The sequence below is a fragment of the Ixodes scapularis genome, unplaced genomic scaffold (genome assembly GCF_016920785.2).
Source record: "Ixodes scapularis isolate PalLabHiFi unplaced genomic scaffold, ASM1692078v2 PGA_scaffold1__304_contigs__length_218370807, whole genome shotgun sequence".
NCBI classification, from domain to species: Eukaryota; Metazoa; Arthropoda; class Arachnida; order Ixodida; family Ixodidae; genus Ixodes; species Ixodes scapularis.
The window spans coordinates 13,522,227-13,543,531 of NW_024609846.1; the positions used below are offsets into that span (position 1 = coordinate 13,522,227).

Below are 21,305 nucleotides of genomic sequence, written 5' to 3' on the forward strand. Positions count from 1 at the left end.
CACCATCCGCTGAAAGGATGTGCCCGAGGCATTCGATTTGTCTGGTGAAAAATAAAACACTTCTTCGGTGTCAGCTTCAGGCTCGAATGTTGTAGGCGTGTAAATGTTCACTCGACGTTTGCCAGATGGTCACAAGATGTTTTGCAAAAGACAACGGTGTCATCAATATATACGATACAGATTGTCATCCGACGCGAACTGTTGGCAATCATCTGGGCCGTAACTCATTTTCATCATTATTTAGTGAGCCGGAAATTCATTATTCGTACCGACCACGGATCCTTAACCTGGACGCGTAGTTTCAAAACCACTGATGTACAAGTCGCCCGATGGCTGGAGCGTCTTCATCTATACGATTTCGAGATTCAACATCCTGCTGGCGCGCTTCACACCCATGCCGATTGTCTTTTATGTCGCCCGTGCAATGAGAAGAGCGAGCAGTGTTTGAGGATTTGCTAGACTGAGCTTTATGTCACTCAACTCACTGCTAAACCTGCCATGCAATAACGAAGTGTGGACATTGCAAAAACCTTCGCTCTGCTCAACTTGACGATCCAGGCATCGGCCCGCTGGTCCAATAAAAGAAAAATAACTACAGACCCTATTTGAAGAAGTGTCCGGTATGTTCCAAGCTACGTAGTACTTATGAACTATTCGTGATGATGGCGCTTATGATCGAGTGCACCGGTCCGCAGGGAGAATATGCCCTCACTTTTTCCCGTAGCACTGCATTACCGGAAGTAATTTTGCGACTGTTTGCTGTCGGATTCAATTTGCAACAGCACACTAGTGCCAGTTGAACCTCTAGCTTACACATAACTATATGAATGCAAGCACGCAGCGACGCCAAGCATACCACGTCTGCCGCATTGAGCCGTACTTTCTTCAAGCGTCAGCGAGTTTGCAGCTTGGAACGCTTTGGGATCTGTTAACGATTACGTTGACCATTCTGTTCCGAACGCTTTTGATCCGTTTTAATACGTAGCGATCGAAAGGGGGTCTCCTGTTGCGAGCTCTTGTCATTGACTGTGCCGCTGGCAGTTTGTTATAGAATTATTATTTCCCCAGAGAGTGCGTGCTGACGACACACGGTACCATAAAGAATGGCATCACCCTAAACCAAAAGTCAGTGATGCACCTAGTCATAGCTGGGGCGTTACTCAGTGGCAACGCTCCCGTTTCCAACGCAGCGGATCCAGATTCGAATCGCGTGGGTGTGGGTGATGTTTTAGAAGTGTTTGCAACATCGACGACGGACGACCTACGCCTTATATTGACAACGAGTACTACTACAACAGACGTCATTTTCAGTAGAGGGAAAAGCCAGGAACACCTATCGCTATAGAAAACCGAAATTTCAACGTCGTACAAATCAAAAGACAAGAAAAAAAAATGCACGACACACGCAGGGGTGTCACACGCAGCCTTCACATTTGTTCCCTTTTGCTAATTCGTGAGCTAGACCTACAGTCGATCACCAGACGCGCTAAATCAGTCGTCATAATGCCAACGCTCTCCAGGATGGGTATCTGTACTACACCTCGCTCGTCAACAGCCTTGAAATGCACACAGAGCAAGACGACCGATTTAGGACAGCCTAATCTAGCTTCGGCTGGATTTTTACAAAAATGTGTTTTGAGAGTTTAACTGATAAATTCATTAATGCTCATAATCCTGACGAGTCCATTAGTTAATTATAAGTATTTCAAAATAGGCCGTATGAATAAATGTTTCACATACTAAGAACTCACTTTTCGAGTCAAGGGAAATTGGTTATGACTTTCAAGGAACGGCTGGAAATTATTAAGTTAGGTTTCACTAAGTATACGGAATTCGCATGGAAGAAGTTGTTTGAGCTGCTTTGCGGAATCGTAGAGGGGGCATTTGTACGCGACGACAATGGGTTACGGGAGTCAAGCCTACGGCAAAAAATATGGTATTTGTGTCAGTTTAACAATTGCTCTTGCCGTGTTGGAGCACGGGCCTTTGATGGCTGTCGGTTGGAAGACATAGTGAGTTTTATCTAGAATGCAATGCCCTAGTGGAGGCCCTCAACTGAAGAGCCAGCAAATAGGACTGTGTTTTGAAGAAACAAAACAAAAAAACTTGAAGTTCTACGTGCAATCTAATATTTTGTATGTCGCAGATTGACTGCCAAGGCGTGTCAATGTCCTTTTTAACGCGATAGAGTTAAGGAGCTGTGTGATGATAGGATCGTTAAAACTTGCTGGAGCGTTGCTTTTGGGGATTGCTGGAGATACCGCTGTCGCTCACGCTGCTCTTCTTTTTCATAATGATGCAAGGACGGTGACGCTTCGAGTATAAAGCTGGTTTAATATGCAGTGTCTTTACACAATATTTACAATATAGACAAAAGTACAGTGCATTCTCTAAAACTCCACAGTTTCTGCGCAGGAATCTCTCGCTCTCTTTCTTTCTTTCTCTATCTAAATCTCTCATCGCCATAGACTCAGTCTCAGGTACTCAAATGTTTCTCAATATTTCTCATTCGAACTCCCCCGGTCGACTCATCTTCAACCTGCTCTTTCTGGCTTCCTCAGCCCGTGCCTCTCCTCCTCTCACATTCCTGATATTTCTTCCCGGCGCCGGGGAAGCTCTCTTCCCCAATACCAGACGCGTCCCCGTCCCCCGGTTGTTCTCCTCTCGGCCCACTTGCGAGAAAATACAACGTCGCAAAAAAACAGTTGCGGGACGGTTGTCAAGCGGAAGCGCTTGGCAGTTGTGTTCGGGTCCCGACTTTCTGTGCACGACTCACGAGAGCGCCCTCCCGCGCCTTCCCTATTTCATCACAAGCTCGTGTCGCACAAAAGCCGATGTCGGCGGCGTGACGCAAAAATCTAAGATTGGTCGATAAGGTCATGACGTCACAGCCACCTGACCTCGCGCGCGAATTTCATACAACCCAAAACGCTCACGTGAAAAGTGATGCGACGCGTGAAATAAAAGCGATTAAACATGACGCGTAATGCGAATTAAAGGTCGCCTGATGTTTCCAATGATTTCACTTTATAAAATTATTAATTTGTTTTAAATAAAGTTTTGAAGAGTTTTAGCGGGATTCGGTTGCGAGCCAGACACGCGACCGACAAGGCCCCGCAAGGCACGCTTGCACGGCTTGGGAACAAGCGAGAGTTGATATGTTTATATATTTTACTGTAATTTTCATGGCTATCTAGAAACTTTCGAGGCGTGTTTTCCTGTGCATTTATTATTTCTTTTAATGACTGTTTCTTTTTTATTTACTTTCCTATTTCCTTGGCATTTATAACTTTCTCCAAAATGAATTCGTTTTAATTCGCCAGCACTTAAAATGTTCCCCAAAATGATTTTGATGATGCAAAAGTGAGGATTTCTTTAACTATGCCAGGAGAGCAGATGCATCTTTTTTTCTTTAAACGACTACTCTGTTTTAATTATTATATCTTGAAAATCAGTTAATTATATAATATTCTTGTAGGCTCGAGTAGTTTAGAGAATCGGTAGAATTAAATGGACGCAGGGTGATTTTAGATCCGCGCCTTCTTAGTGTTTCAGCAATTTCTTCTGAGTCACTTAAATTTGTTTTTAAACGTAAGTGAAGTTTAGACCGCCTCAGTATACGGTGTACTTTGATAATTACGGTGCAATCAGATTTTGATTTAAAGAACGCTTCGCATTTGAGTCAGTTTTCCAGGTTTTTGTTCTTTTGTCATCTGATGAAACATGTGACTCCTGCTAATAGCCATTCAGCGTAACTCGTCTGGATTTAGCTAAATCAGCTGACAACTTTAATATAAGATCGTTCGTTTGGAGAACATTTGGATGCATTATTTCTTAAGATGATCTAACGGCCGATGCGAAACGCTCATTCGTCTCCCTCTATTTACAGGAGTTGAAGGAAGGGCGCACACTGAAGAACAGAATGATTTTTACTCAACAGTCGAATGTGGACGGCGCTATACAAGGAATACTGTTTCCGAACGAATCATGAACGGTACCGTGGCAGATCCGGGCAACTGGCCGTGGATGGTGGCGCTCTATACTAGCAACGATACGTTTCGTTGCGGCGGCGTTTTAATAAGCAAGCAATATGTGTTGACCGCTGCACATTGTTTTGCGTATGTACACAATTCACCTGTTTTTTTACGATAAAAATTACGTTTGTTCCAACCCGTGACAGAGAATATAAAATGCGTCGCACCTTTGTTGCACCCAAATAACCAGTGTTTGTAATGTTTTCGGCATTTTTTATGTTGCATTATCGGGATATACTAACATACGTAGATATATATCTAAAACGTTTTGAATCAGTATAGACAAATATTTTGACGTGAATTTTTCACTTTGGATAACATGTATTTCCTGATACATTACTTTGCAGTGTGATATCAGAATTTTAAACCACAAAGCATTGGCACGGCTTTCTAACTCTATAGATGCCAGCCTTCAACAGATGGTTTAGGATGTTCTTCCAAATAATACAAATTTTCCCGCACGTAATACGCTTATAACATGTTTTATATGTGTTCATAACTCAAGGACTGAGGAAACCCAACGCCTGGATAGCCTCCAGTTATTAACAACGGCTGCAGAAAAGAATGATTGTGTCCCTTCTGTTGCAATTTTACGTTGGGAGCAAGTCGCCTCTAAATGGATAATTGGCATGCGCGGTAAAAAAACATAATACACGAGATAATTCTAAGATCATCAAACACGTCTGTTGGATTTGTTTGTATTTTTTTCATTTTTTTTATATCCATCGGTGTTTTAGTTCTGAAAGCACGCTTTCACAACACCGCAGCCCTGACTCAGACTTTCACCGGCAATATTAGACTAAAAATATATTACCATCTTTTTCAATCAAGGCTTTCCCAACATACCATATTTTAAAGACGCTGAAATGGCAGCGATAACGATAACAGTACCGATGTAGCAGAACCAACTAAACATATTTCGAAGAAATAACGATTTGCCGAAGCACATCTAAGATTAAAATATGGAAATAGCCTGACCACCCTCGAGCACCGTGTTTCCGCGACAAAGCAACACCACGTGTGGCGATTTTCCCATTCCGGCTGTCGATCACTTGTGCCAATCCTTTTCAGTGCCGACTGTACGCACCAGTTGTTCAAGGCACATGCATATTCTCTGAAGAGAATTTGCGGAAACTGTACATGGGGGCAATTATGTAATAAAGATTCCCTTCAAAAACAAAAAAAAACACGCAAAAAATACAGACGATAACTTTGTGCTTAGTCGCGTTTTCTACTTCACTGTAGTTCCGAAAAGCTCCAAAATTGAACCCCAAAACGAACAAAACAACGGGTATCTCTGACGGTTTGACGACGGGAATATTATAACTAAATAAGAAATTTACATTGCCGCTTACTCCTTCCCCCATCTAATGCGTGCAGGAACAAAGACGCCAGCTTTCTTTCTGTGCGCCTCGGAAGCACAAATAAAACAACGTCCACAGATTGTTTTGATGAACAAACTCGACGTGACGCCGCAAAACAGAGTGACACAACAAAGAGCGACGCGACGCAGAACGCCAAAGTCATTTGCGTTGACGTTGAGGAGGTCTGCGTCCCTGATCAGGAGGACTGTACATTTTTTATGGTATTGTATCCCCTATAATAACTTACAATTGTTTTTTTTTCTCTCTAAGTTGGCTGAAAATATTATTTCACCAATTACATTTCTTTTACAGCAAGACATTGCGATATTGAAATTAAAAAGTCCTGTAAGCTTGACAGATTTCATCGAGCCAATCTGCCTTCCGAAAAACGGCGTCGAACCGTCTTTAGACGTGCCAACCTATATTGCAGGCTGGGGCAAAGTCGAAGGTAAATTGTTTTGCGTCAGCTTATTATTTTTGCTACCGAATGCTATACAGCTTGCACAGACAATCGTTGGCCATCCTTCTTTTTCTGCTTTTTCTTCTTTACACCCATTTCGGGCTGCCGTCAAAACTACATGTAAAGTCAGTAATGACCAATTACAGTCATCACATAGTTAACTGTATAGCGCACAAAAAGACAAGGACAGAGAACAAAGAAACGAGGAGAGAGACATAGGGAACAGTGCTCTTTGCTGCTCACTACGTCATCATACCAGCTCGCCCAGCTTACCACGCTTACTCATCAATCACGCTATACCGTAAAACTTGGTGCTCTACATCACCCAGACTGAGTAGCTTGGAAACATTACGAAGTTGGGTTGCTAACAGATTGCTGCAGTGTAGTTTTTATCATAGCTAGCCTGCCGAAGTACGTCAACGTAATCAATTGGTGTTGCTGTACTATCAACCATTTTTGTAGACGACGTAACAAAAGTTTAACACTTTGAAAAACATTGATTTATCGTGAGAATAGCATCTGAAGGCGACAGCGTCGCTTGCATTGAAACGGTACAGACTTTTCGTTCTAACAGAGAGAAATCTGCATTTACCATGATAAACTTTTACTCGGTGCAACATATAATACTTGGAGTTATATGTTCGTTTCCTATCGCTTTCGTTAGAAACATGAAAAATAAATCGGTAGCTGCTCAAATGTGGAAGAAGGACCTCCGAAATCCGCAGTGGGACATGATTTGCTCAATCTAAACGTGGTGGTCTATTATCAAAACGCGGGTAGGCTTCTTGAGACAAGTTTTAGATAATGGCTTCATGTTACTGAGCTTATATTCCAATTACCAGCAGAGTCAATTAAACAAATCTCTTGTTGAGGCTTTTCAAGTGGCTAAGTAGAGAAGAAAACTGGCGATGGAAGTCAATAGGCCAAATTGACTATATATAGTAAAAAATGTCAAATATCCGAAATAATTTCGCTTGAGTGTACCGAACATTTAGGACATTTTCGAACCTTTCAACACTTGATTAAAAAAAAGTGGCACGATGCTATAAAGTTCTCCACGACATACGGAAAATCTGCAATTCTTATTTCGCTCGGCATAAGTCTTCGATTTAGCGCAAACCAGCAATAAAATTATTACCATTAACTTCAGGTCATTTCAGGACGCGGCTTGGCCTGCAATGACCTGCAGTATTGTCAAATAAATAAAAATAGTGATTGAAATTGAGTGGTTGCTGCATGAGTCACGGTTGCTCATTAACCTGGGAGCGATATTTTTTTCTTTTTTATCTTCTTCACATGAAGTAATGATGCTTGTAAGAGTTAAATATGTGTTGCCGAATTCGATATTATCTTGTTCGTTGTCGCCGGGGAACTCTAGAATTGAAGCAAGGGTAGTGGCGTTGCGTTCAGGGACACACTTTTTATTTATTTATTTAAAACAAAATGCAACGATTTACACCTGACGTCCCCTATCTCCGTCGTAAATCGAATCGGCAAGCCACCCGGATTTTTCGCCTGTCACAAGGCAACGTAATAATTAGATTTTGTGTTACTGTAGTGAATTATGATTGCTTAGAACAGCTATTAGAAGTACCGCGTTCACTGTCACATCCTCGAATAAGCAGCGCGTATTGGTTTAAGATCTCAGAATATGAAGGTTATGCATAATAATATTACTCTTAATTCACTAATTAAAACCGAGAATAATATGCACTTTGGTGGAACAGCCTATAATCTATAATATTTGTGACCCTTTTATTGTTTTGTTTTAAGGGAACAATCGAAGCAGCTAGGCTATGCGGCTTGCGAGCTCGCAGACTTGTGGTGTCGGAGTTACGTAACATGCCTCACAGTTGGCGGCTCTAGTTTGTTTTTGTCGTAACTGACAAAAATTATGATGTTATTACCGACTGAATTGTGAGGGACCGCCAGCGAGAGGTGTGGGTTATAATTTTGTATATAAAGAAACCTTTGAACCGTAATTGGCGGAGAGGACGTTGGCAAGAGGAAATGTCTTTTCCTTCTACCGCCTTGGACTGCAGAGTACAATGAATGTCTAAATATTTTTAATTATTCAAATAATTAAATGATAAATTACTGGTTTTCTAAATATCTTTTCTTAAGAACAAGTTGCATAGTTACCATTAACAAAAAAGGCATGTCTTATGTTACTGAGCGACTCGCTTATATTCGCTTCAAATACGTGTTGTTGTTTTATTCCTATTTACAATCAAATATATCTCAAAACACATGAACAAACAAAAATCAGATACTCTGCGTGTCACCTGTATGATGCAACCAAATATTTCATAAATCCATCTAGTGGTTGAAGACTTCCCCGAGTATGACTATTACGAAGGCTATGAAGACCCCGAAGAAGAAAGCGATGACGAAAGTTCAGCGGAGGAAGAATTAAGCGAAATGTCACCTTCAAGACCAGCAGTAATGGTGACAGATGCCCAAACAGAAACGCTGAGACAAAGACAGATTTGCGTTATTAGTAACGAGGAGTGCAAACACCAACTTAACAGAACTGTACCGGACTATACCGTGTGCTCCACTGGAGGAACATGTCGAGTGAGTAGAAATAGCTATTGTACAATTTTCTGTTAAACGATCAGTGATAACCGCGCATGGGATCAAACCGCGACCGGTCCCATGCCATGGCGCTGCTACCCCGCTATTGTTCCCTCCCGCTGATTGCAAGGCTTTTGAAAGTTAGGAGACCTTTCGCTCTTGATATCAAATCCTTCGCTATACTCACTGGCGAGAGGACAACGAGGGAAAAGGGCTTTACTTGTCCCACCTCCTTATTTATTTATTTTGTATACAATAATACTATTCCCTTAATACAGGTAAGATTCTAGTATAAACGTGCTAAAGGCAATAAAATAACATTCGTGTATATAAACGCGTAACCACAAACGACGCACTTTCAATAGTAACACAAACGTGTTTTTCACCTTCCAGTGAAAACTAGATTACCACGCATATTTACATATATCGACGCAACTGCAAACGAATAGGCAAAGAACAAAATTCCATTTTTACACGTGATTAAAAAAACACGATTGCAGCAGTTTACCTGCGTCCTGTAAATAAAGCCCGTAAATAGGTTGTTTTTCACCTGTTGATCGTATCGATACGTCCCACAACATTTGAACACGAACTCCAAAAAGTCTCTCTCTGTACGGAGAGAGGTCTGTCAATAATCGACCGGAGTAATCGTTGGCTAGTTGCATAGCCTCCTCTATACGGAGAAAGCCTGGCGCGTCGCGAGAAAAAACGGCCGCCGTAAATGGAAAAGGCGGGGCGGAGAAACGGGAGCGGAGAGAACCTTGCCTGCTAGCGCCACAAAAGAGCGAGCAGCCAAACGCAGAAACAATCTTTTTTTTTTCTTTTTTTCTTTCTTTTCCTGTCGCTATCGTGGAGAGGAGAAACTCAACGTCCACCCTTTCCCGTTTCTCCCTGCGTCCTTTCGAATCGCCGCGCCCGTTTCTCCCGGAGTACGAAAACGACGGTGACGAAAACACAAAAGCAAGCGTGGTTCGGGGAGCGGCCGCTCATGACCCAAGCGCTCGCTGTCTAGGTCTGCCCTTCCTGCTCTGCGCTACCATATTGGTCACCGTTCGGCGCGCTCCTCCTCTCCTTTTTCCTGCGGCCGCGCGCCCTATGGCTCCGTCGTCGATGTGCCAGGCTTTTTCCGTATAGAGGAGGCTATGCTAGTTGTCACAGATGTCACTCAAACGGTAGCACGACTTGTTCCATGAATCCACGTAAATACCGTAGTATGAAGCGAACAGAAAAAAAAAACTACCCGAGACTGCGGCGATGACAGAAATAAGACGGGAGGATACAAGACTCAAAACTACCACACACAAGAGCAGAGGCGACAAAAGGCCTTCACGTTGTCGACCCATCTCTTGCTCGTGTGCGCTACCTGCGGAGTTGACAGGATTTTGTTTTTCGGTTTCCTTCCCTTCTGTAATGTCTCAGCGTTCCTTTTCAGAGAGTCAGCAGCTCACACACAACGTAAATTTACCCGAATCGAAGCTGAGGGGAGATGTCGCATCGGAGCCGGTCCATTCAAAAAGGTGTGGAGAGCTGCGGGGCTGCACGTAGTCCCGCGGCTACGCGGATACTCATAAATATAAATTTGGCTCTGTCAACCTTGGTAACGCGTCACATATTACGTTTATATTATATATATAATATATTGTACAGGACTGCGCCTTTAAAACCTATATTAACGTCGGATAAACGCGCACGAACCCTACCACGCCGCTTGACAAAAAACATTTGTTTCACGTGGATAGCAGATATTTTCTCGCGTAGTTGCACCATGGCCTCCCTCTTTACGACATTGTGACGTAACCACTCGGAGCGCTGTGGTCTTCTTCTCTAGGAGGTGTTGCTTCACCCCTTGGCCGTGATTCAACAAGGTTCTGTTCCGGTTTTCGGTTCGGTTCCGGTCACTCTTTTTCTTAATATTAATATTTGATATTAATAATATTATTAATATTATTAGTCACGACACACTCTACGGCCCTTTCCCCTCCCTACACCCGCTTTCTCTCCCCCTCTCCCCTTCTCTCTCTTTCTCTTCTTTGTGTGACAACAACAGCGAATATTTCTATCGACGCCTTAGTTCGCGGAGTGCCCTCTCTCTCCCCTGTGAGCGCGGCGCATCGACCACCACCGAGCGCCACACATAAACAGAGTGGGGTAGGCTCGATCATAACACTATGAGGGGCGGAGGGGGATCGGGTGAAGTGGGGGGGGGGAGAGATGGGGAGATACAGGAAGTGGGAATGGGAAGGAGGGGCTGAACGACGAGGGAGGGCGGAGGCGAGAGAAGCGCCGTCAGCACGAGACAGCCCGTCGCTCTTTCCTTCCCTGGCAGGACGGGCGCCTCACTCAGTCTCTCGGCGCTCATGCGTTCTACTTTGATCATTTGCATAGAACAGCGTGCATAAAGCATCAACTCCTACCCTATTGGTGTGGACAGCCCGCGTCGAAGAGATCACCTGAGCTTTCGCACTTTCCACACTGTCGCGCGTTCATGCTGCACCGATGAAGACGGCTGCCGCGGACGCCATTTGAGTATATACACCAACTGTCACAGGTTCGGTGAAAATTAACAATAAAAGATCCGAATGATCCCCATGCAAACAAAATTTATAATTTTGTCTGGACCGCTGACCGGACGATAGGTCCACGCCCTGGTGGACGGACTCACTGTGAGGGGCGAGGAACGAGACGGAGACGTTGCGTTAAAATAACGATGGATTTACTTGACTCACGTTCAAGACAACGTACACACCAAATGCAAACAAAAAAATAATAATCACACGCTAACACTGCCCTTCTCGCGCGCGGCGCTTATACACATAGTGAAATTCAAGAAAAAAAAAAACAAAGATCACACCGCTTTTTTTTATCGCGAAAGGCGCTACTCACAAAACAAAACCAAAAAAATAATAACCGGCTGAGCAGCGGTCTAAAGGCTTTGTCCACACTGGACAGTACACAAGAACAAACGAACAAAAAAAAAATGTATAACACAATAATGACTCTAAATGCTATACAATTCTACTAAAGTGAGTGAGCGAACCTGGGTCCGGAGAGTGGTGTGGGTGACGCGGGCCTGTTGCGACGCTGGTCGAAACGGGGAAGTCTGTGCGTGCTTGGATGCTCCGTGAGATGCTCCTCGGCACCACACTCACCCACGAGCACACACACTTGGGAGGCCTGCAGAGCCGCTCCGAGCTCTTCCCGCGTTCCCCCTTCCGCCGCACCCGCTGTCGCTCCCAACTTTCGCGACGCGTCCACCCACCGGTCCAGTCTTCGCATACACTGCCGTGACTCGGCTCGGAATCAAGCCGAGGTCCTCACTTTCCCAAATTCCAGCGGCAGACACCACTCCCCCTTGCCCAAAAGAAAATAATTGTTTCTCTGCAGTGGCAACAACAAAATACATATAGAAAAAAAAAACACACGTCACACTGGCAAGCTGAGCCTACCCCAGCGAACCATAAAGCGCACCCCCACTCGGACATCTGGAAACCATTCCCAACATTCCGGGAAGCCGAGGGGCCCATCGCTACCAACTAAAAACCTCGCGAGAAACGTCCTCGGGACGAGGGGGGCCAGGGGGTCATAAAACAGAAAACGGACGGTGCCCGAACCCTGCCGCTCAACGCGCGGGGCAAGGGAGCGTCCCACGACCGGATGCGTTCCCTCGCGAAAACTTTGAAAAAAAAGATTTAAAAAATAGTCGAATTCTGTGACACCAACTCATGTTTACAAACAAACTGGAGCGCCCCTAGCGGACGCCACCGGCGCCGCGCATGCACGGTGGATGGTGGGCAACAAGCCCGCCGTCGCCCATAAACAAACCATTGAATTGCGTTGTTGTCGGCGTCGATGGGAGTCCCCGTGCTCTTTTTCGCGTTGGAATTGTTGATGCTACGTCCTCCTAACAATGTCTGACTATTTGAGCGGCTTCAGCAAAACTAACAAGGCAAAGCTTTGCGTGAATAATGTGACGTGCGCCGATTCATTTCACGTGGACGCCGCAGAATGGGCGCTAAAGCCTGACTCCCACGATGAGATTCTGCTCGCTGTTTTCAGACGCGACGTTGCTCGGACTGCAAAAGCGCGGACCGTAGCTGAGATGGTGGACGTCGATACTGAAAACCGCAAGTAGAATCTGGCATTACAAGTCTTTGATGGCCACTGGTAATAATAATGATAAACATCTTCTTGTATCTGTTTACACTTAGCCTACTTACCCCAACCAACCTTCAAAAGTGTTTTGAAACCTGCACTTAGTTCTTATCGCAATTACCGGGTCAACGTTTGGTTTCCCGGCCGCTGTCGTTTGGACGAGCTGACGACAAAAAGCAGCCAAGTTTGAAAGAGCAGACGACAGTTCGAACGCATGCGTAATGGGGTACGGGTAAGAAGCACCGCGTCCCGCGTCAACAAACCACTCGAATGTCACGTTGTCGGCGTCTGTGTGAGTCTGCCTAATCTTTTTTGCGTTGGAATTGTCGATTCTACGTCCTCATCGCAATGTCTTACCACTTTAATCGCTTAAGCGAAATTATCAAGGCTCGTTACGCCGCTAAACTTTCCGTAAATAATTTGACGTGCGGCGTTTCATTCGCATGAACGCCGCAGAATGGACGCCAAAACCATGATGAGATTCTTCCAGCTATTTTCGGTAGCGACGTCGCTCGTGTTGCAAAAGTGTAGAAGGTAGGGGCGATGATCGACGTCGATATTGAAATTCGGAAGCGGAAACAGACCAAGCGTAACAAGTCGGTGATGACCACCGGTACCAATGATCAACATCTTGTATCTACTTTTTACACCGAGCCTACTTAAGTCTTTTGAGGTCCGCAATCACTTCTTATTGCAATAACCGGGTCAAAGTTTGGTCTACGGGCCGCTTTTGTATGAACGAGCAGACGACAAAAAGCAGACGTTTGAAAGAGCAGACGAAAGTTTGAGCGATCAGGCGGCCGTGTGAATTTGAAGACGCACTGAACCCGTGGGTGGTTCGGACAACTTGGCGGTTTTTTCTCGTTTATGTTGGAACAAAGCAAATACATCTGGCGACCACAAAGTCAACCATTTCGTCGTTTACCCTGAGACTGGGGGTTTTTTTTTGAAGAGCAGAAGAAACAGAAAAAACAGCACCTGTCTGTTTTTTCTGTTTCTTCTGCTCTTCAAAAAAAAAACCCCAGTCTCAGGGTAAACGACGAAATGGTTGACTTCCACCAGCTAGCCTGTACTTTGACTCTTTTCTCGTTGACCACAAAGTGTTGCCCGCGCACGCAGTTGTAGTTCGGCAGCGTCTGGTTTGCCCTTTTCACGCCTACTATCCACGTTCTCGGACGAACGGAGGGGGCAAAAACACATGAAAACTGATCTTCAAACCTTTCCAGACTCTCTTGGTACAACCCCCGTCACAGCATTTTGACGAGAAAGCAGGTTTTTTGTCTCGTTTCTTCCAAGGGAACGCAGGAATGCATGTCTGGCACGGCGACTTCTGCCCACCGCCCCAGACCGGAAGTGCGTCCGGCGCGCCACCACCGCGGCGTGACGTAGGAGAGTTGAGTTGGTGTATAGACACCGGATTTTCCAAAACAGCAGAAGCGGCTCTCTCCGCTTTCTCGAAGGCTGCCCACAATGGTAGATAGCGGCAGCCACCCCCGACAGTTCAAATGAGAAAACCCCGAGACTGTGGGCGTCTTGTCGTTCCAATTACGCACAAGCTCTCCAAGGCCAGAGGGTTTTCGCGGAGGAACGCCTGATAGTCATAAGAACCTAGTGATTGTTCTCCAAGAACAAAGGATAAATTATCTTTTCTTGCTTACGTAATTACGTTCAGTAGTCAGGACTCGTAGAATTAGGAAGTGTTAATCATTTCCAGGGTTCACTACTGTTTGCAAGAGCTTAGTGCTGCCAATTGTCCTTATCGGAGTGCAATTTATACCAAAATCGCTGGTGTTTTCTCTGTGCTTTCCTTTGCAGGGAGACAGCGGGGGACCATTGATGTACGAGGAAAACGGAAAGTGGTTCCTTGCTGGAATCCATTCCGCATCAGGAGGTAATTGCTATGAGCCAGAGGTGCCAGCGAGACATATAAAAGCGTCATATTTCGTTTCAAAATTGATCGAACCCTTTATGCAGCATCGTAATAACAATGAGGGAACGGATAGTAGTGTATGCGCCACAGCCAAGGCACGCGTAGAATGTGTAACAAACTTTTATGGATCTTACAATATGTCAGTAGAACCCGAAACAACTGGACAATAAAAAAACGTTTGTTGATCCACTTTTTGCACACATATCTGACATCCTTTAATATCATTTTTAATCATTGAGATGCTCAGAAACTTAGAGCCAATTTGTGATCAAAATCTAAGTTAACGCAGCGTTTCCATGAACTCAAGGGTAAAAAGATTGCAATGTCCAGGTTTGCAATCCTGTTCGGCTGTCACGCTCTCAAATAGTTCAGCGCCTACCACAACACTAGTTTAACCAATCACTGCGGTTTACAGTAAGCGATACTCAGATAAAGAAGGGGCGTGAAATAAGCAGTTTGACTAGAGATGGGCAAATATCAAATTTAGAATACCAATTTAATAATATGTCTCATAACTGAATTCGATTCGCAAACTACGTCTTTATTATTTGTCAAATATTCAAATTTTACCGAATATTTAAAAAACTATTCACAAGCACTAGTCCATTTTTGGTTCCGTTGAACAAGGCTAACCGAGACGGCGACCGCATCGCTGACTGCATGGTCTGAACTTCGTGCGCAGAAGCGTCCAATTGTCGACGCGGTATAAGAGACTGAAACGTTCCTTCCTAACTATGTTACCCGTGATTAAACTGATTTCACTACTTCGCCGCCTCCAAAGCGGACAACCGAATGGAAGAAAATTCCAAAAGGAAGAAGTTCCTCTTGGAAATACTTCGCAAGAGTAAGGGCATTCATGGCGCAATACGCGGCATGTAACTCACCACTTCAAACACCGACAGGCACACACAACGCCTTTCTCAAGGACCGGAAACATGATCCTGTGTTGGTGAATGAGCATCGAAAGATCCCTGTGGGGATCAAGCAACCTCCCCGGACTTTGTGCGCCGTACCAAGCTCGTGTCAGAAAGGGGTCGCAAGCTCTAAATACCTTTTAAATGTTTTAACATATATTGCCCAGAGGCATGCATCCGTCTTTCGTTTGGACTGTATTGCCTTGGACTGGACTAAACTGCTGGCTTCATGAGGCCACGTTGCGGTTTCCACCGTGTTCTTTCGCTCCGTTCGTTTGCTCGTTAGGTCCACGTTTCCTCTTACAAGAGGGAGAGAGTCTTCTGGCATTTTTCCAATGACGCGCCGCGGGAGTACGAGAGAAGGGGATCGAGCGGCCGTGTGTGTGGCACAAAGTACGCGGAAACGTAAAACCGAGGGGCAGCAAGGGACGCCGTTTTGCGCGAAACTGCCGACACATGGAAGGAAAGATTGGCTCCTCATGAACATGAGTGTACGGACCGTAGGCGGCGATTGAGGGACTCTGTGGTGCCTACACCCGAAACCACTAACGCCCGGGAGGACAGACTGGCTTTGCGAAAGCAACAGTATGCGGACCGTTGCAAAGGTGTAATTCTTACCCTTTGCTGCGTCGGAACCTCTGTGAGAAATGCTAACGTATTTTGCCGAGAACCAACTTAGCGACAGCAGCGATTTTGGCATTCATTTTTACTCTCGCCGGTAGGGTATGTAAAAATGTGTAGATGTAAAAATGAAAAAAAGAAACTATGTTCCTAATAAATGCATCAGCCTTTAATCATTCGATATTCGAGTCAATATTTGACTACCCGTATTTTATTTGTATCAATATATAACGATATTCGTAAACCTCTAATTTGAGGTTACACTGTTCTATCTGCTGGAACCTTGAGGATGGTGTTTGACGTTCTTGCGTCGAGTTTAGTAGTAAAGTGGAAACAATTTCTTTTTTTGGTCGAGCCCATACTCTTTTATTTACGCGAATCACCAAGCGGCCTTCTTAACAGGGCTGATTAGATAAAGATACTTTACGCGGGAATGTTTATGTCGTACTGGCATCTTTTACGATATACCATCTTACTGTACATTTTTCTGTGGAGCTTCGAGTAAACGTGCGGACTATTAATCACAAGTGTCCCCAGTTTGAATGACTTATTTACACGCAAGCACCATTGCGGAGAAGCCCTTCTTTAAAAGCAGCTTCTACGGCTGTAAGCTGAACTGTGAATTGCTCGTAGAACCAAGACATGTAGCCGAAAATGACTTACAGTTAGTGGCAGTTAAAAACAAATAAAAAAAAGAAAATTAGTTTTTTTTAATTCATTGGAAGAGTACATTTTGTCAGTGAACCGCAAAACATGCCCCAACGTTTAACGCAGCTGAACTCCGCGCTTCTGGAGAAGTTCTGAGCGCAGTGAGTTGCCCTCATGAAGGTAGAGCCCTCGCATTGTGTTTAGTATCGCTTTCGGGTTTAGTACGTGAAGAGCTGCACCTTGCACTCACAAAGGTAATCCAACTTTTGGAAGACCAGGAATTATATATATGGGGGCTGCGTAATTCGGAGATACTGTGCCCCGTGCGCAGGCTACGTTAGGTTAAGTTAGGTTAGGTTAGGCTTGGTTAGGCTAAGTTAGGTTAGGTTATTGCTTTTATAAATTTGTCTCTTATGCGCCTCACTTAAAAATTATGAATTTGAGCAGAGTCTCACGTACCACACACACTGCGCGGCTGTGATGACGCGCCTGTCAGTGATGAGAGCGCCGCCGCAAGCCGAGCCCATGCGTGGCTCGTGAAAAGCGCAGCCTGCCAGGGCTAGCTACCGGGCGCCGCCAATTGACCTCCGATGATCCTGTCTTCCACACTGAGCGTCGCTTTTATCTTGTTGCTTGCCGAACATTACTGCAAAAAAATAAGGTGAAATGTGGTGTAATTAAGTCTCCTAGAGTGCGCTGCTCCAACTTAGCTAAAATAAAAGTTTTACGTGTCCTTAATTAGGTTTTGCTTGAATTGGCTTGCGCCCTCAGGCGAACTGCAGGGGTTTTAAGTGAGTAAAGTCATGGAGAACTTGAGCAACGCAGGACGTGTCTAGGCCCAATTATGCAATAATCGCTTCGCGCCAAATGATATCGGCGCATTCACTCGTAAGGATACTGAAGATTTAATCAGGGAGCAAGATATGATTATGGTAAGCCATGCCCTGCGCATTTTTTAAGCTATTAAACTATCGCGTCTTTGGACTATACATTGTGTCTCAAGTAGTCGTCAGGTTCTTTAAATCGACGGCAAAAGTTGGTTTCTTAACCTATGGCGCTACGATTTGGTGCAGCGTTGCCCCACAGGCGCTGCATTTTTTCTATAACATTCGCAAAGAGCGAACTTCATTGAGGAAAAGAGAAAAAAAGACAGAAAAAGTCTTGACTCTCATGCAAACGCAGCGTAGTCACCCGTCTTTAAAATAAATAGGGCGCCGTTGGGCAGGGGAGACGAGAGATGGCGCAAGCTGTCGCGGCGCCAACTGCCGCCAAAGAACGAGCATACGGCGTCAAGAGCCGTCGTCATTAGCGGACGATCTTTCCTACCTAAAAGCGGCGCGAGGGCTTTTTCGATGCGTGCATCGAAAATGGCGATATAGTGCACGATTATATCAACCTCAGTATTAAAGCACATTGAAGGGACACATAATCGATTTAAAAATGGTTTGTCGGGCTATTTTGACTGTTTTTTCTCGAGTTCTCGCCGCCTGGGGAACGCGCGCCGCTTCGGAGTCGAAAATTTCGTCTGCTAATGACTCCGGCTCTCCACGCCGTATGCTTGCTTGTTGGCGGCAGTTGGCGTCGCGGCCGCTTGCGCCTTTTCTTCTTTCTTGTGCCAAACGGTGGCTTCGCTGCGTTTATACAGGAGTTCAGACTTTTTTTTTTAGAGCGCAGCTCACATGCACCTGTTTCCGGGTTGAGCGGCGTCGCAGTCGGCGTCGGCGTAACCACGCTAAATTTAGCGGAAAAATTGATATGACGGGACCTCAACACCAATTTAATTCCCCGCTAAATTTAGCGGGTAAAATAACGTCACATGACTTGGTGTCACGTCATTTATGAATAAATTCCGTTTCTCCGCTAGATTTTGCGGGAAAATTGACGTCACGTGACCTCAACACCAATTCACTTTCGGCGCTAAATTTAGCTTTGAAAATGATGTCACATGTCTTGGTGTCACGCAACGTTATTAGATTAGCTCAGTTACGGAACTGCTCATAGACGGTGCTTGCACGAGTAGTACTTCACCTCCGCCCCCACGGCTCGCACCAAGTCGTTCCACGCGCTGGGCGGCTGCTATAGTAAGTGCAGTGTATTTTATGGAACACGTATGTTTCGAAGCACAACGTCTACATGGCGTTCCACCGTACAATATGGAAGACACAGTTTGTAAACGGAAATCTAGATGGCGCTTCAAACGATAGCAAACGGACTGACATAATGAGGGGGCTTTTATAACTGCGAGAGTTCCATGACTGAGGTAATCTTGTAACGTTGGTGTCACGTCACGTATGGACAAATTCAGTTTCTCCGCAAAATATAGCGAAAAAATTTACGTCACGTGACTTCAACAGAAATTCGATTCCCTGCTAAATTTAGCAAGGAAGATGACGTCACATGACTTCGTGTCCCTTTACTTCTGAACAAATTCAGTTTCTCGGCTAGTTTTAGCGGGAACATTGACGTCACCTGCGAAGTAGAAGAAGGGGAAGGTACGGAGGAGGATGGAGAAAGTAGAAGGAGGAGGAGGGGAGCATGTGAAAGCATGTATGCTAGCGCCTCACGGGCTCTAGACTAGTACGTGGCGGCGCCACGACGGATGCGTCTTTCGCTTGGCGGTGACTCTCGTCATCCTTCGGCGTGTTCACCACTTGGGGCGGGTCGGGGGTTGTTTAACAATGACGTCACGCACAGGCCTTGTCTTTTAGGCGGTGTTGCCTGAAGACGCCTGCTCAGCATCTGATTTCGTCACGGATGGACAATGGCAAACGAAAGTAGGACTGCGAATAAACGTCCTATGAGAGGAACTTTCCCCTCCAAACTCAAACACTCAGCGTACAAGTTACAACGTATATGTATGTTGGTAAAGTAAAGGCGATTGTTACCAAGGAGCCTACTACTGCTGATTTTACACACGCGGCAAGTTGTAGAATGTTTCGAACCAGAACACTAGGAAGACAGTCGAGAATGTTCTGAAATTTTCTGGATCAGTACATAGTTGTAAAAGAAAAAACTGGCTGAGCAAGGGTTCGAACCCTGTTCCTCTGCCTGGCAACCGCGTGCGTTGCCAACTTCGCCACGCACACGGCAATATTACGCAGAAGAGAGCTAGTACGCATGCTCAGAAATTGTGTCATAGTACAATAGACAGAAATGGCAGCACGCAAAAAGAGATTATAGAAAACGTCTCTAGTCACCGAGTGCATAAAAAACGGAGGGTGTGGCTTCCTATGTTTATGGTTTCTTGCTTCGTGACTGGTTCTTCGACGTCGCACCTTGCCTCCATCTCATTGGCTGCAGAGTGATACTAAAATGACAGGAGTTTGCCACTCTCTGCATCTCTAAAGTTGTCAGTGTCAGGGGCTATAGACGTCTCCGCAGGAATGCACTTCTAAATATAGCATAAAAGGAAAGTCCTTTCGTCGATATTGCTTCAGACTAAACACGGTTCAGTTTATTTGGGCACGAGATACGCAAAGTACTCGATAGTTCATAATTATGATTTACGTTAATCGGACGCTCTCACTTTATTTTTGGAAAGTTATGTTCTTCTTGGGAAGTGGTCACTCAAAGAAACATTGAAGTGACAGCTGCACAGTCTGCGGACAGCACAATAAATTTACACTTAAACGGCACAACACCGTGACACCCTGAATTTTCTCTAATCAACCCTGTGTCTTTTCAGACACTTCTAATTCAAGTTACTAACACGTCATTTTTACGTCTCTGCAAAACATTCTTTACTTTAAGTTCCACAAATTCAGTCACCCGTCCTGTTACTCCCTTCTGCGAGGCAAATCAATACAGCAAGCAACAACACCCACGCACTCATAACGAAACTTCGAAGAAACATCTCGGTTACGTTGTTCAGCCTAATGACAGCAGCCTGCAAACACTCGCTGGGAACGAAAGCCTCTGCTGCCGGCCCGATATGCATTTACTTTTCTCTTGGCGCAGCGAGATATCTTCGTGGTCCCCCTTGGAAGGAAGAGAAGCAGATAAGTTAACGCTATTTCAAAAGACATCGGAGGTTTCTTGCAATTTTTGAATTTATCTACGTTTCCTGAGCAACGTTTATGCTGTACAAGCGGTGAACCATGAAATATGGTATGAAAAGTGTTTGCACACAAAATGAACGTTACCAAGCACAGTGGTGTGGTACGAGTAGTAGAATAGGATGGACGTGCAAACTGACTGCGTTTTGAAAAGGAATAACTGGCAGGATAGAGACAGATATCAAAGGAAGAACCATTGGTCGATCCTTAGAGAATGCGTTATCATGATCCCAGGGAAACGCCACACACGTCCTCCTTTGAGAAACGCTTATGCTGACCCCTTCACTTTTCTGTTCTGGCTTTGTACTTTGGCTTTCTGTTTGGCTTTCTGTAATTTTTGCTGCGTCTTTCTGGCTCCTTTACGGAGTCAGTGTTAACATTCCTCAAAGATCGACGTGTGTGGTGTTTTTTAGGTGTCATGCTAACGCATTCCCTGAAGATTTACCAATGGTTGTTCCTTTAAGATTCATCACTATCCTGCAAGCTACTCCTCTTCAGAACGCAGTCAGTTTACATGTCCATTTCTCATGGGTCATCCTAACGCTTTTCC

General features: G+C 44.9%; 1 protein-coding gene across 1 annotated transcript in view; it reads left to right on the forward strand.

Moving 5' to 3' along the window:
• The window catches only part of LOC120841186 (chymotrypsinogen B-like), a 28,474-nt gene extending 13,787 nt beyond the window's left edge, over positions 1 to 14,687 (forward strand). Inside the window, exons 2-6 of the mRNA XM_040212047.1 lie at positions 3,890 to 4,118; positions 5,415 to 5,619; positions 5,711 to 5,846; positions 8,182 to 8,435; positions 14,403 to 14,687. Of these exons, the coding sequence (XP_040067981.1) occupies positions 3,890 to 4,118; positions 5,415 to 5,619; positions 5,711 to 5,846; positions 8,182 to 8,435; positions 14,403 to 14,687 (1,109 nt within the window). The remainder of the gene's footprint in view (positions 1 to 3,889; positions 4,119 to 5,414; positions 5,620 to 5,710; positions 5,847 to 8,181; positions 8,436 to 14,402) is intronic.
• Positions 14,688 to 21,305: the final 6,618 nt, after the last annotated feature.